At 49.8% G+C, this 15,795-nt stretch overlaps 1 protein-coding gene across 1 annotated transcript in view; it reads right to left on the bottom strand.

Annotated features, from left to right (window-relative positions):
* Window positions 1-15,795, bottom strand: part of LOC144177168 (valine--tRNA ligase-like) — a 93,273-nt gene that overhangs the window by 24,582 nt on the left and 52,896 nt on the right. The window contains exons 11-16 of the mRNA XM_077705252.1: window positions 15,706-15,787; window positions 10,018-10,094; window positions 8,002-8,086; window positions 7,787-7,892; window positions 4,569-4,639; window positions 2,724-2,849 (exon numbers count right to left, since the gene is read on the bottom strand). Of these exons, the coding sequence (XP_077561378.1) occupies window positions 2,724-2,849; window positions 4,569-4,639; window positions 7,787-7,892; window positions 8,002-8,086; window positions 10,018-10,094; window positions 15,706-15,787 (547 nt within the window). The remainder of the gene's footprint in view (window positions 1-2,723; window positions 2,850-4,568; window positions 4,640-7,786; window positions 7,893-8,001; window positions 8,087-10,017; window positions 10,095-15,705; window positions 15,788-15,795) is intronic.

Raw genomic sequence — 15,795 nt, 5'->3', positions numbered from 1 at the left:
TAAGTTCTTCCAGGGGGGACCACTTATGTGTCATCAGCCTGTTGGTGGTCACTGCAGGACAAATGCCTCGCCCATCCTAAGTTCTATTCCCCTTTATCGCTCCGTTTCGTTTGCCATCTCTGGATAAGCATTCCCTGGCTGCTCTGCATGTCCTGTCCAACCACCCAAGTTTGTTCCCTAATCCACGATGCTGTTTTCTCAAAGTGTCAGCCCTGATATTTGCCGATTAGGCCAGTCTGATGTTTCTTCCGCGGTGCTCACTGAGATCCCAAGTTGCTGCACTACACAGTGGAACCCTGATGCTGCGACTTTCAAGGGACTGCACGAAAGCGTCCTATGACCTGTTCATCGTATGAACATGGTACGGGTATGTGCCGCCCTAGTAGACAGTGTCACACGACACGCAGTCTAAGGGCTTAATTTAAATTACTATATTTAGCACGTTCTTGCATAATTTGTAAACTCCTCACAGAAACCTCAAAGTTCTTTAAATAGAACGCCTATTTTGATCTCCGCCAACCTCCCACGGTGTCTGCGCTAGCCCACCAGCCATGCACCTCACGCACGAAGTAAGCTGGGGAGTTTGACGCGGCCGAGCAAATTGAGAGGGGCAAGGCCAGATTGTGAAACCGCCAAGACTGTAACCTAGTGGCGACGATGAAAGAAAAGGCAGGAAATGTAGGAGCGAAGCGACAATTCAGCTTTGGAACACACTGATAAGCAGCGATGAGGTACACTGGAAAGAAAAAAATTGTGGGGCGGGCAATGCAGAGGTTGAAACAACGAACCGAAAAGGGGGGGAGAGAGAGAGAGAGAGAGAGAGAGAGAGAGAGAGAGAGAGAGAGAGAGAGAGAGAGAGAGAGAGAGAGAGAGAGAGAGAGAGGAGAGAGAGAGAGAGAGAGAGAGAGAGAGAGAGAGAGAGAGAGAGAGAGAGAGACTCGTCAAAGGAAGAAACATGGATCGAGCAGGCAAGGAGAGCGGGAGTTCGGTCATGGCTGTCTGCTGTTCTGAGCATGCATCCCATTCGTGCACACGGTTATCTTGCTCTGAAGCTACAATTTGCGGTGGCTTTACACACCACCACACCAGTGAGAAAACATGCGCTATACAGAACACAAGCGTGCAGTTCTCTCATAACAGGGCAGATGGCTGTCGAAGTTTTATGCATGGGGTATGACGGGATGACGGGAAGAGTGAAATAACAAAATCACCCGGCTCAGCCCCGCTACCACTCACACACAGAGCCCCAGACAGAGTCTGCTCCCCCCCCCCCCCCCAAACGAACGACCAAAGTTACAACAGGCACCGCACGTCCAACCTCTGCGCAAGCCCATCCAGTTGGGGGCTGCGACCCTGTCGGCTCACAGACGCACACCACCTGAGAAACGTGTGCAGGCAGAGGTGCAGCATGCCCCCCACCCTCCCCTTCACTCCTTGCCTGGGGTGCATCCAATGTGCGAGGGTGGCCCAGGGCATCTAGTTCAACTTGACCACACGCAATAAACTCCCCTACAAAGTGGGGCTCGGTATTCACAAAGTGAATACCGAGATGATACTACATAATTTCGCTTTGAATCAAACAGCACTATTAGAAAATTTCAAATAAATCTCCAAAGTACCATTTCCAAAGTACGAAAACAAAAATGGTGAGTTGTTTCAGTAAACTCAGATACATGACACTTATGCCTCGTTGAAAACGAAGATGGCCCACTAAAGCACGTGAAAAATATGCTCCTTGCACCAGTGACGTGCAGCTGAATGAGGCCAGAGGAGCCCCTCCTCCAGCTACGACATTTCTTTGTAAGGAGCCTGCAAATGAGGAGCACCACTTTGAGCTCAAAGGCCTTGGAAACACAAAGGTGCCCACTCTCGGGTGTCACAACAACAATTATTTGCGAGGAAACTTGGTGTCTAAAGAGCAGGTTGTTCATACTTTTGCACTTACCTTAGTTTTGGAGTCGAGACAGTGACGGAATCCCGTCTGGCCAGGAGAATACATTTCAAACACACGAGACGCCGACCAGTCAAAAAATCGTTCTTGACGAAACGTCAAGAAGGATTTTTTGACTGGTCGGCCTCTCGTGTGTTTGAAATTGCCTTAGTTTCACATCACACATCAATACTGTGACACCAAGACATGGCAGGTGCTCGTGGGTGATTTCCACGGCCTCTGAAAGCTCCTTCCAGTTTGAATGAGGTTTGAAATCTCAAAGGATGTCAACATTATACCAACACCGTCCTCCTGCGCCTCTTCTTGCACCCAATAACCTCCCAAGCCGCCCTAGGGAAAACCTAGCTGTGCACTGGTATAGTCCAGCCGCATTATTTACAAAGCATTTTTTTTTTACCTGCAATCTTTCTTTTTTTTTTATACATGACACTCATAGAGCTGCATTCTCAGAAAAAAAGTGTTGGCGCTATGCATGGCTAGTTTGGCATCATGCACTTGCGTCAACGTTGGTCGCAACTCTTTCCACGTGTTTGTGCTAGACAAGGAGTGTCCTTTGTTGAAGAGATTCTCGTGCATGCACAAATAAAGCTAAAGGCAGCAGGAGAGCTTGCGTCTGTGTTTTGTTGTGCCACAGAAAAATGTCACACCACCCTCTGAACAGGGCTGCTTTCTTTTCTACAGTGAGGCATGGTTCAGTAATTGCCCATGCAAGCCACGTGCTTGGATTCGCCACTCCTGGCACATGCTTTGGAGGATTGGCAGCGGCCCGTACCTGTGTGAAGGGCAGCTGCCCCATGAGCTTGGTGCCCAGCATGACCATCTTGGCCACCCAGAAGAAGAGGATGTCGTGGCCCGTCTCCAACAGGGTGCCCGGGTAGAAGGCCTCCAGGTCGGCCGTCTGCACAACAGGGCTTGGTTTGCGCCACAGGGGGCCATCCGGCATGCCTTGCCATGCTCCACTAGCTTTACAGCAGACCGTGCAAACAACTGCTGCACCAGCTCCCACCAACAAACAGGTACAGGAAAACATTACAACAACTGCTCCAACAAAGGTACAGTCCTTCAGAGCCAAGCACCAAGTCCCTCCTGTGACAGGTAGGCCCGCCTCTGCTTCTGTTGGCCAGTGGACCAGTTGCGTGTGCAATGCCACACAACAAATGTAGCGACCCTAAAGGCTGAACGAATTTCTGCCTTAGATGAAACACAGCACCTTTTGTAGTTCTCTCAGCTTCAGCTGGGCATCCAACAATGCCTTCAATGTTTGCAAAAAGAATCACTGCCTTTTTGCTCTTCCGTTTCCCTTATCGGGTGCCAGCACTCCTAGGACTTCGAGAGGGTGACAATGCCCAGGTGAAGTGAAGAAGAGAGAACCCACCCCCATCTAAGCACACCACTGTGGTGCTCAAGCAGGGGACACCGGCGCACTTGGCCGCCATAGACCACTGATACCCGAGAGTCTGGCCACTGGGCATCAGTGATATAAATGCATGTTACTATATGCATATAGGCACGTTCCCACTGGCGTCTCACGCGCAACGACCTGTGACACGTGTCGCACGATGAGGCGGCACTGTTCACACTGACAGCGGCCAGAAACGATGCAACTGCAAGCAGCTGTGTGGTTCCCAGTTCCATACTGCTTTCTTCGTGCTTCCAGCAAAAGTCAGAGATACCAGCGCGATAAACAACGATAGCAATCCCTGCAAATCACATGCTACTAGACAGAAGCATTCTAGGTTTTGGGAAGACGAGACAGAACTAACTACAATGAGCAGGCCTTTCTCAGTGTTAGTGCAGCGAAAATGTGTTCATTTTCACGTCACAGCACTCACAACTCAGCCTGCAAAGCTTGCTTCTCTTCATAGAAGCACCCATTTTGGCGCCATTGAACCCCACTGCATTTACTTATCCCATTAAATATGCTCCCCCAATAGAAGTATGATAAGGCTGTCAATCAATCAACCATTTCACCATTCCATGAATATTGCTTCCTTCTAAAATGCAACAGGTTTCTGCATACAGACGAGTTACATGCTGTTCACTGACAGCACTACACCGAACACACTAGCCCCAAAAAAACAAAGCGCACAGCAGATCACTTGGCTAGCATAGAATGTCTGCCATTCGCCATGCCGGGAGTAAACAAACGTTAGGTTTCTGGTTAATGTGCTAAGTGGTTTGCGAGGGCACCGCACGACGAGGTGGGAGGGAGAGGGAGATGGATGTGGCAAATGTTGCACACTGTCCATGATTCGCAGGTGGGAACGTAGCTTACCTATGCACACCAGGCGCTGTGCCTTCCCTGCACATACCTTTGGACTGCGCCTGCCCCCCTCCCCTTGGGCAAGAAATTCCACTGAGATTGAAACTGCCACTGAAACAAAGCAATGCGGCTCTGCCACACTTGCTACCTCAGGTCTCCATATCTTCAAGCTATGCACGAGTTTCCACACCGGACCCCTCCACTTGGACTCCCCAACCTCGAGAAAAACACTGTGGCCAGCTGCGCCAACACAGCCAAATGGCAAGCAAACGCTGCCAATGTGTAATTGACCGGTACAGGTTCTGGCGCCCCCTGGACACTCCGTAGAGCCGACCACACCCGCGGCAGGCTCACCTTGTCTGGCCACCCGAAGATGGAGAAGGGAAACAGGGCCGAGGAGAACCACGTGTCCAAGACGTCTTCATCTGCAACAATGGAGAGCGTCGCACAAGTATCCCAACACTCGGGATACTTCATCCCAACTTCGGGATAGCCCATGTGGCGCTACTTCAAACCGAATAGCATTTCAAAGTGCTTACAAGTTTGGTAATGCAGCTGCATACAGTGCACACTCGGACCAAAAGCATGTGCGGCCCCAAATTAGTATGCACCAGCAGCAGCTGCACTGCAATTGGATCACAGGGCGCTCTCGTGGCTTACTCACAACGCACTGGCCGCGTGATGCTGCAGGGCAAGAGGAAGGGGCTGGTGAAGCACCACTCATTGGATCATCCTCTTCTCGCATCGTGATACACAACAACACAATGTCAACCAAGAGGACCGGGTCAACCCCCAACCACCACCGCCAACGAGTGTGTGGGTTTCTCATCAATTGAAGCGCAATGAAGATCCACTTTTTAAAGAAGCCATGAAGAGAAAATATCTTATTCAAAAGATTTGGTGTTTTGTAGGACCCTCAGTGCTTGTCTGGCAACAAACGATGCTTCCTTCACTGAGAACTTGCACAATTTCAGCAAAAATTTCAATTGTCCCGCTAAATCGTGTGTTTTATGATGTAAGTAATGATGTATCCAGGGCAGGTTAAGATGAAACAGTACAGTAGAACCACGTTGATGCGTAAAAAAAAAAAAAAGTGAGGGAGAAATGCATAATCCGTGAAAACGTACTATCCGATAAGAAGCACACAATGGGGAATTCTTGGTGTTCACAATTGAGAGTGTAATACGTAACTGGGAAATCGTATGAAATGAGAATGTTTCAACCGGGTTCTACTGTATGGTGACTGGGACTGCCGCCATCTCACAGACACCCGTTTTGTTGCCTTGTTTATCGTCTGCATTCCTAGACTGCTATATTTGTTACGGTTGACAGTAACAGTTTCGTGAAACATCAGGCATGACTCAACAGAGTCACGTAAGTGGTCGTGCCACTTATTTCACTAGCAGGTGTGAGACAGCTGAATCAGATGTGGGAGCAGTTTTTGGAGCAGCGAAATCTCGATTTTGGAGCAGAACAACGACATTTATTGTCACCTTAGGAGCCTGAAATATCAAATTTTTGGCAACTCATGGGGGAAAAGTGCACTTTTTAATCGGTTTTGAACGCACATAATACTAAAACAGTCTTTCATAATGTTTTTTCTACCAGAGTATCACTGCACTACCTTTTTACAAACAATTTTTAAATGCTTAGGCTCTATGCATAGATAGCGAGGAGCGCCGTTGAGAATTTAGAATTGAAAAACTAAGCAATCGTAACGTATTTCTGTTATCATGTGAATGCCGAAATTATTTTTGTAATCCCAGACGGCGCTTTACACACAAGTGTAGAGCCACGGCAAAAGTTGTGCTAAGTGAGGTGACAGTCATCGCACCTCACCAGCCCTCCCATTTCAATCCCCAAGGTGCACGTTCACTACGATCCTAATTTGAGTAACGTTGGTATTTTTAGCCAGCTCCCTCTTGGCATTAAATTTCACTTCAGATAGATGAACCATTATTACTACTGTGCACTAATAGCCCGTCCCGCTATCGGACACTGCTTGAACATTTTGTGGCGACGTAGCCTGCTGCCGCCACTTCTGCAGCGTCGATCGTCCCATTCCCACCGCTCGCAAGCTCGCTGTCCAAGGAAAGCCATAACTCAGAGTTTTGTAACACCACAATGAGTCCGAAATTTCACTTCAAGCACGCACCACGCCCCACACTCAAGGCCGAAACACGTCCAATTCGCGGGCGCCCCGTTGTTTTTGATGAACTCCCGTCTTTCAAGTCGCGCAACTTCCCGCAACAGATCAAACAACTAAATGTAAACTCAGCCATCCCCATAACCAAAACCACGGTAGAAATCGGCGAAGAGCACTCTGCCTGAACCACACGCAACTCCTTCGCCCGGCGGCCACGTTTTCCAATCTTCACCACAGCAAGATGGTGGCCCCCAGCAATGTCGTTCCGGAGATACGGCGCTCCGAAAATTGCCGTTTTCTCATCAACTTGCACAAGTAATTTGTCGCCTCAGTACACATAGGTATTTTTTCTACAAGACTTTGCAATGGTTTTCGGTTGGAAAACTTTAAATATCTCACATAATATAACATGTGCAACCCGACATTGTTACTTTCGAAAAAACTATCTCAGGGACAATTTTATGCGGATTTTTTATTGAATGATCAATCAGTCAAACCAGAGTCCTTCAATGCCTTTCTGGTCATGAAACTTCGCCATCATGCTATGGGAGAGCTTTGTACGCTGCCGCGCCGCGGCGCTGGTGTTGATCGGAGGGCAGCCGTTGGCGTAGTCAGAGCGCGTTTGGCAGGGAACGGACCACGGAGTAAGATAAAACAGACGCTCGCCGCCTTATCAGCAGTGCGCTTTTGCTTTACGTGTCGTGGCCTGCTCAAATGGACTTATCATTTTGTGGGTGGCGAAAAAAATTGGTGCGAACGGGCATGCTACTACTGCATCTGGCTACAGAGCAGCGGCGGCCGCCTGATGCCCTCCGATCTTCGGTGCCGCCATTCGCGGTAGGCGTTGTCCCCATACGAAACTTGGCTGGGAGTTTTATGACCAGAAAAGCATTGAAAGACTCTGGTTAAACCTTTACAAACAGCATCACTTTGGGGGTGCTAGAAAATTATGACATCAGTAAGCATTATTCCCCACTGAAACTGACGGGAGCGTTAAAATCCTTGGCTCTCAGACTGTTTCGGAGCAGTTTGGCGCAATTTTTGCAATTTTAAAGCGTTTGGAGCACCCTGGCGCAGGAAAACCAACTTGTATCAAAAGTGCGCAATATGCGCAGCTGTCTCACCCCTGCAGTAGGCCAGTGCCACGTCAGAAATGCCCAACACGCCCGACCTGGCTGTGTTTGGCAGTCTCAGCTGGCAAAGTGCCACACTATCTGCTTCTATGTTTACGTGTTCGTTCGTAACCTTTCTTGCGTACCCCACCATTCTTACTGCTATAAAAAGAATGTGCACTGAATTCAAGCGCAAATAACTCTTTCTGCGAGCTTATACTCCATGATCACTAATAAAGCTAAAAGCCGCAAGATAAGAAGTTTTGCAAACGGCTTCAAATCCAGTGCACTCAGCGAGCGTTCCAGGACCTCACCTTGGGCCAGCTCGACCTGTTCCTTGGGAACGGCAAACTTGGTGGCCGCCTTCTCTCGGGCCTCGTCCTCCGTGCGTCCGCTGACCCAGCACTCGTTGTCGCTCAACTGCACGGCACGCGAGTCCCAGCTGCAGAGCTCTCTCCACGAGCACAGGGCGAGACACAGGCTCCCCTGCAGTGGTGGGGCCCCAGGCAAAACCCCTGCCCCCACTCACCCCGGCTGGTGGCTTCCCCTGGATGGTGACATAGTAGGCGGGGATCCGGTGGCCCCACCACAGCTGCCTCGAAATGCACCAGTCCCTGCACCACGCGCAACGGGTGGCCCAGTTAATAATCTCCCCTTGGGACCACTCCTCCTTTCCGCGCCGCAGTTCCTCCCATTGGCAGCAGCGCCCACCGAGGGTGGCCCAGGAGCACGGTGCGAGAATATTTAGGTGTTGACACTGGCTGGGCACCGCAGCGGAGAACGCCAGCAGACTGTGTTCAGCCTCTAGTGCGTGCGCTTACGCTGCGAATGAGGGGTCGGCCACCGCTTGCGGAGTGGCGTGCCCAGCTACAGTGGCTACGCGGCCTGCTTGTCTTTCCGTGTCGTTCAAGCTGTTTGTCGGAGTTTTCTGCTGCCAAGAGTGAATCACGAGGAGCAGACATGTTTCAGCATCCCCGTTGTGGTCGGCACCACACCAAGCCTTTTGTGTCGCAGTTTGGGACATGCCGCAATGACCGTTGTGCATGCTCTGTGGTGGAGCGGGCCGATGCAGTGCGCGGATGCCGCGGCCCATGTGCTTGGTGGCCGTGACATGTTGGTCGTTGCAGTGGCACCCTTGCGGAATCAAGCCGGGCCCAGCAGTCGACTAGACTTCATAATGGGTAAAATGTGCTTCGTCCCCTACTGCAGATCGAGCGACCAGACTTGTCCCAATCAAGTGCCAGTTTTTATATCTACGTCAGAGCCTGCTCAACTTGAACTTTGGTACCAGGTAATCCCCAGAGTCGATAAGATACTGCAACCAAGCTGCGTCTGTGCGAAGCATTTTCCCGAGCATGTGATATCAAAACCGTACTACACCGAGTTCGATGGCAAGGTGCTTTTTCAATGGCAAGTCTCTGAGAAAGGCACTTGTAGTAATAAATGTGCTTGCTACACAGAATGGCTAATCTGGCTTCAGTGGAACAAAAATACAATTTTTTTTATTCTTATGCTGAATGTACACATGGGTAATAAGGGACACCAATATGGAAGGCTCCAAATTAGGACCACACGGGATTCTTCACATCACACAGGAAACGGGCATCGTCTGCATTCTTCCGCTGATGCCGCAGTCAATGTTACACTTATTCTCTCCGGTTGAGCTTCCTAATCAGTAAAATATCCTGGGATGAAATGTATGGAGGTCACAAGACTTACGAGCGAAATAATGGACATTTGTGCACACTTTGACGAAATACCGTGCATAGACAAGGATGAAGAAAAGAAAACACAAACACAAGCTCTTGTGTTTTTCTTTTGTGGTCCTCGTCTATGTGCTGTTTTTTGTCAAAATGTGCAGAAGAATGAATTAGCCCAAGTTCCCAATTTAGAAATAATTGAGGTTACCGATGGTCATGTGTTTTCAAAGAACCATTTACACAGACACGCCACATGCCGTATGCCATGGCAGTGGTGCAGTTAATTTTAGACAGCCATGTCGGGGCCAGTTTCCATCCCCTGTACATTTTGGTTCCACATATGTTGGTAAAACTGTATAATTTACCCTGACCCTATAATGTTCGGTCAAGAATTTTGCGGTACACCCAGTCGCTTTACCATGCCGATTGCAATTATTCTCAACTGACATCCGCCAATGCCAGTTTAGAGTCACGTAAGTGTTTTGCCGCTGCACGTGCATGCCTGTGTTTCCGTGAGATACAACTGCTCAGCACCGTCGGTATCGGCATAAAAGGGAGCTTGACAGGAGAAACGCCACGATCATTTTTGTTGACCATTTTCGCGTCGAGTAGCTAGCAGTGCAATGCCCTAGCCATTAACAGCAGGGGTTGTGTTCTTTGCTATAAAGGCGCATCGGCCTGAGCTGGATGTTTGCAAAGCATTTTTAAGGAACCAGTCAGGAGCTTGATATTCAGCCACTGCCATTACCGCGTTGTCCTGGCAGCAAAGCACAAACAGGAGAAGCAAACTGGTGCATGCAAGGATGCCAAGAGGTCTGCGGCCTTCACTGCCTGAGGTGGCTCACCGGATGTTCTCGAGGAAGTAATTCCAAATCTTGACGTGATGCTCGGGGATCAGCTGCAGGCAGCCATCCTTGACGGCCTGCGGCGGGAGCAAGAACACTGCCTCAGCGACAATGGAGACTGCCACCCCACTGCCTCCTCTCAGACGGCGCTCAGAGTATGCTCAAAACAACCTTGTCTCAGTAATGTCCCCATCTGTATTCCACGGTTGCACCCTTCTATTTGTCTTTTTGATGGCAGTGCTTCCACCCGTGCCTGTTTGCGGTGTTACTGTGGGTGCCCTCGGTAAGCAGTACGCAAATGGCACCGTGGCACTATGCAATTGATGCGATACGCCTGTGCTGATTTGATGTCCCGACACGCTAATCAAGAGTTCGGTCGACGGGTGCACGAGGAAAAACGCCACCATTGTATGCAAAGACGGCGTAACAAAGAAAACAAGTCCCCAATCCCGAGAACACTTGCAGCCAATACAAGCAACCACCCTGTGCATACCGTCTACCGCAGGGCCCATAACTTGCTGGGCACTTCATACGTGCTGAGGTGGACTACAGAGCGCTTGTGTGAGAGGTGGCTTTGCCACATCAAGCACACTCTGCCTACGGATGGTGGACACAACTGAGCCACTGCAGAGTGCCAGTACATATACAGCTCCACTGCAAAATTATGTCCAGCAAGCATGGCAAACCAGCATGTGGTCAGAAATGCCATAAAAAACTGACGCTTCCTGACACCATCACCACCCAAACAGCCCCACAGCCTGTTTACGATCAGTGGGCTGCTGCTACATCCGCGGAACATACCTTACGGGGCCATGGAGACAAGATGCAAGCTTGCTTCATTAAAAGACTGCTTTGTTCCAACAACAGTGATACCAACTTAAAACCAGCTTCAAAAACAGATACAGAATGGCGACTCTCCATCCATTTTCCAGCGACTTCTCTATGATGCGATAGAATCTTGCTATGTGATTAATGGCCACCGACCAAAGCCACTGCCGAGAAACATGACTGAGTGATTGTAGGGGGGCTCTGGTTCTTTTTGATTGTATCACTTCAGTGTTAATGTGCACTGACAAAACTTTTTAGTGACCACCCAAAACACATTACTCTTTTCTATATCACTGTATAAACCGGTATAGAGGTAGTTTAAAAAAAAAAAAAAACCCAAGTCACCCCTCATCTTACATAGCGGTCAATGGCAGAATTAAATGGTTGCCTGGCAACAAGGTGCAAGTGTTTAAAGGAGCCATGAAGAGAAAATGCAAGTTGGTTTTATTCGAAAGATTTCGTGTTTTATAGTGCCCCCAGCGCTTGTCCGGATACAAACGGTGCTTTATTCACTGAGAAATTAAACAATTTAGGTTAAAATTTTGATTTTCCCGCTCAATCGTGCGTTTTCGTGGTCCCAAGTGACATCACAGGAACAGACCGCTCTGCAGCCTAGAGTACCTTCATTCACGCATCCGCCGTACAGGGTAGAGACACGTATACGCGGGTGCCGCCATGTTCGGTTGCTCGCTCGCCGCCGAAGCAAGTCGTGTCAAAACCGCGCTAAAATTATCGCCGCAACGCGGTTTACTGAAGAAGTTTGAATCATATTGTCTGTTTCGCGTTGCTAGGTCTCGTGGGAAACGAAAAGAATAACGCGTTGAGCCCGTTGGCCCAATCCGCCTCTTTCATTGCTGTGTGCTGCCACCTAGCGTGCCTAGCGGAAGTTGAAGCCGTAGGGTTTGCCGGCGTTTCCTCCGGCTGCGTTCTCGTTGTATGCACGGCAATCCCACATTACGGCGAGGAGCAGCCGAAGTTTTTCTTCTGTATTGGTGTTATAACGCCTTAAGATGACAGCCCCTGGTCATCACATGATACCAGGCGGCTTCTTATCACTGAATGAGGGCTGGCAGAGAAATCTCGGACAGATCCGTGTGCCGTCCGAGCAGCAGAGCGAGCAGTACTTGGAGTCGTCTGGCATGAAGTGCGATCGCCAGCTCAACAAAGGCCGGCAGTTCGCAAAATGCCTTTAAGCGCTGGACACATGTACGATTGGTACACGCGATTCGCATGCGACTGATCGTTACGACTGTCGCCACGACTAGTCGTACGCGTGAATTTGAGACGGCCCGATGCGCGCATGAGATGCGTCGTCGGCGTCGCTCCGCCCACTGTTTTTGCTCCATGGTCAACTACGATGATCGCTGAGCTGAATTTGTAGATTCTGCGCGTTTGTTCGCAAGAAATGGATAAAGCAAGCAATCGTGAAGCGTTTTCTGCCCTCGGAAACAGTCCGCGCACACGCCGGCCGGGCCTGCCAGCTCGGCACACTCAGCGGCTCGAACCGACGCAGACCACGGTAGCAACCGCGCTTGTCGCTGCTCTTCTGAATCAATCTGATCGCTAAAAAGTTCCACATGCGAGAAAGTAGGTGTTAGTGTGGTGAAAAATTGTGCTAGGGATTGTTGTCAGGGCTTATTTTAAAAGCGGCGATCAGATATATCTGCCGCGATGCAAGCCGCCTACGCTGACCGGTCGCCGCGGCGCGCGGTGCGCCGAGCGGTCGAGAGATGGCGATACCTGCGCGGAAGCATCGAAACAGGCTACGCAGATGTCTTGGTCACCGATCGCTCAAACGGCAGTTATAACTTAATAGAGTTCCACATGCGAGAAAGGGGATGATAGTGTAGTGAAAAGTTGTGTTGCGGATTGTCATTCGCAGTTGCACAGATAGCAGCCATCAAATATCCGCCAGGATGCTAAGCCTATAGTTCCCATCACCCGAGCCGACGCGAGCGACGCAAACCGCCGTAGCCGATCGCGTGCGGCCGACGGGAAGCGATAGAAGCCGACACCGCTCCCTTTTCGGCACTCCGAGTTACAGCGGAACGCAGCACAAGTTGTGGGCATTGTTCCGCGCACAACGAGCACACACAAAAAATCGAACGATGTAAATACAACCACGACCCCTTCCCGCTTGTGCGGGAGCTGTGGGGAATGTCTTCTGCTGCCCCTACTGGACTGCTTAGGGACTTGGCCGCTAGGGGATTGCGCATGCGCAGTGGGGTTGTGAAAGAGGCGGATTGCGGCGGCACGGGACCGTTCAAAGGTTGCCTCCACCCTGTACAGCGGTGTTGGTTTGTTCCCGCGTTTCTTTACGTTTCGTAACCTAGATGGCGCCACCATACCGTGGCAAGCGTTTGGTTTGTTTTTGCCCGCATTTAAACCTGGCTTGTTTTTGTTCTGGGAGAAAATATTCGTTCCCTGAAACAGTGCTCGCTCGACAAATGGGGTCACGTAAGACACCGTTGCTTGCGTCAATCGGCCAGTGTCGTCTGAGACAACCCCAAGCCCCGTAGTGCTGTGCAGCTAAACCAAGCATGCTGTGCGCAGTACGAACAGCAGAACGCATCAGTACTACTATGTTTACATGTGCTTTCGTAACTTCCACTGTTTGTCCCATCATTCTTATTGCTTTGTCAAGAATGTGCCCTAAATTTAAGCGCAAATCGCTTGTTCGTCTAGTTTGTAAGCTCTACTTAATTTGCGTCTGCTTCTGCCAGCCTCCGCCAATCGCAGAGCTTAGCTCATGTGACATCATAGGTTCTGTTGCGGGAAATGAGCTGGTGGGTAGCATGATCATTCCCGTTTTTCCTAATTATGTAGCTTATTTGAGCGAAGTTTACGTTAAAAGTGGTGTCAGTATGATTCTAACGAGACAATCTTTTGAATGAACCAAACTTGTGTTTTCTCTTCATGGCTCCTTTAAGCGGTGTAGCCACAGATGGTCTCCTCGATTCGGCTACTTTCTGCACCAGTTGAGGCGGTGCAGCACTCTCGCACTCTATTTGCCAGTGCAGCTAGCGCCACCTGCACTTCGGCCTACCATTTGACGCTGTGCTGCATGAGTTCTTCTACACTTCTGCACTAGCCTCTGTGTGAGTTCTCGTCTTGTGCAAGGTGCAGTGTGCTTTGGCACGTTTCTTGGTGCGCATCGTAGCAGACAGCTCCAGCATGATACTTGTGTCAGTAAACGGAGTAGAAACGACAGCGTTTCCCGTTTCAGACGAGAATGGTCATCTCGTACAACAAGATAGTGCATTTGTGTACGAAACACAAGGTGAGTGCAGAGTGACGCCGTTTCGAAAAAAAAAAAGAACGCGGCGCAAACACGGACTGCAGCACGTTTGTGCACTTTTGCCCTGATTCGGCCGCTGCACGGAAAGCGCTAGTGTACGGCTGCACTAGCACTGAGAGAACTGGCGCTGCACTTGCACGACACTTTTGTGAACTAGTGCACAAAGTGCAGCCAAATCGAGGAGACCTAGAGTTACATGGCACAGGAGTTGCGGAACTCCGAAACTCCCCATAGGCCCCATGCATCAAAAAGTGGCCCTACGAGTGGTCCGCTGTTTTGGATTTTCCGTACAGTTGGTGACATCTGTTGGTGACAAAATAAACTATGTCACTCACCACTTGACGGCCTGGGCGAGAAAGGGTATCAGGGTATTTGGGTGCTTACGTGAATTTGTTGTGATGAATAAGCCCAACGTACTCAACTACACACGTATTTTATCCTCATTGAAACCAAGAGCCTGCGCATTGTCGTCTGCTGCGTGTCATCTGTGGTCTTTCGGTGGCAATAACAGTGTTAAAAATTCACTTTGAGTGCTTTACGCAAGCTTAAAAGGATTATTTAGAGCCACTTCAGTTACTGGATTAGTTTTGGCATACAGTGTGGTGTAGGCCGAGTGAGAACGGCAAATTTAGTACTTTAGCTTGGACCTGTGCTTTGCCGGGGTGCCCGCACAAGTGTCAATCGGTCGAGGCAGTTGCACAGATGCAGAAACAATCGCAAAAAAAAAATGAATTAACAACATAGGAAAGCACAAAAATAAAAAATTATGCACCTTTAAAATAAAATTTAACGTTAAATTGTCAGTCTGCACAATTGGTTTGTTTTTTGTATAGTGCGTGCGGCGGACACGATCCAAAGCAGGGGGGGTCCAGGCGAGGGCCGTTTTTTGAGGCGGAGTTTTGCAACTGCCTACATCGAAGAGCTCTGGCATAGTCCGTCCCTACCACCCCCTTTGTATGGACTGCTCTCTCTCTACCAGGCCTTTTATATTTTGCGTTTCACTTTTCTCTGGTTTTTTGTTCTTCACTCTCGTCGTATGTGCGCGCACCTGTATTTGTCTACGTGTCTGCTCCGAGGTAAGTGGTGAAACTTGACGCCAGTTCACCGCTGCGTTTAGAGAGATACAATGGCTGAATGAAATTTTGTTTTAACTGCAAGATCATATGCTTCATAGCTCTCTCTGTTTTTGTTCTACGAGCAACGATACGTTATTTGCCAAGAAACAAGGTAACAAAGCTGGCGTTTCTCTTTCCTGTTTTCCTTTTATTTTTCGCGATGTAGCCATCGCCTAACAAAATGGAAGCAAGGCATCGTGTGGTCTAGAGCGCAAACGGTTGGCGCTAGGCGCTCTCACGCTGCCAACGGCAGCCTTCACTTCTCCAAGCTGTAGCTGACGCCAACAACGTTTCTGTGGCCAAGGAGGTTGGCTTGGACTTGTAAGATTTGTTTCTGACGGGACGAGACATGCTTTGAAATGCTCGAGCAGCCAGTGCGCCTGCTTGCACCGGCCACACAGCCGCTCCTGCGCCCTCCCCTCGCCTCGTGTCGAGCGTTCGGCCCACCTGGACAGCCTGGGCAGCCATGTCGTTGAGGTTGAGGAACCACTGGACCTTGGGCAGCGGCTCCACAATGTCCTTGGAGCGGCTGGAAGG

This window comes from Haemaphysalis longicornis, unplaced genomic scaffold, assembly GCF_048455015.1.
Source record: "Haemaphysalis longicornis isolate Haplotype H1 unplaced genomic scaffold, Haemaphysalis longicornis Haplotype H1 scaffold_1, whole genome shotgun sequence".
Classification (NCBI taxonomy): Eukaryota; Metazoa; Arthropoda; class Arachnida; order Ixodida; family Ixodidae; genus Haemaphysalis; species Haemaphysalis longicornis.
This window is presented reverse-complemented; position numbering and strand designations above follow the sequence as displayed.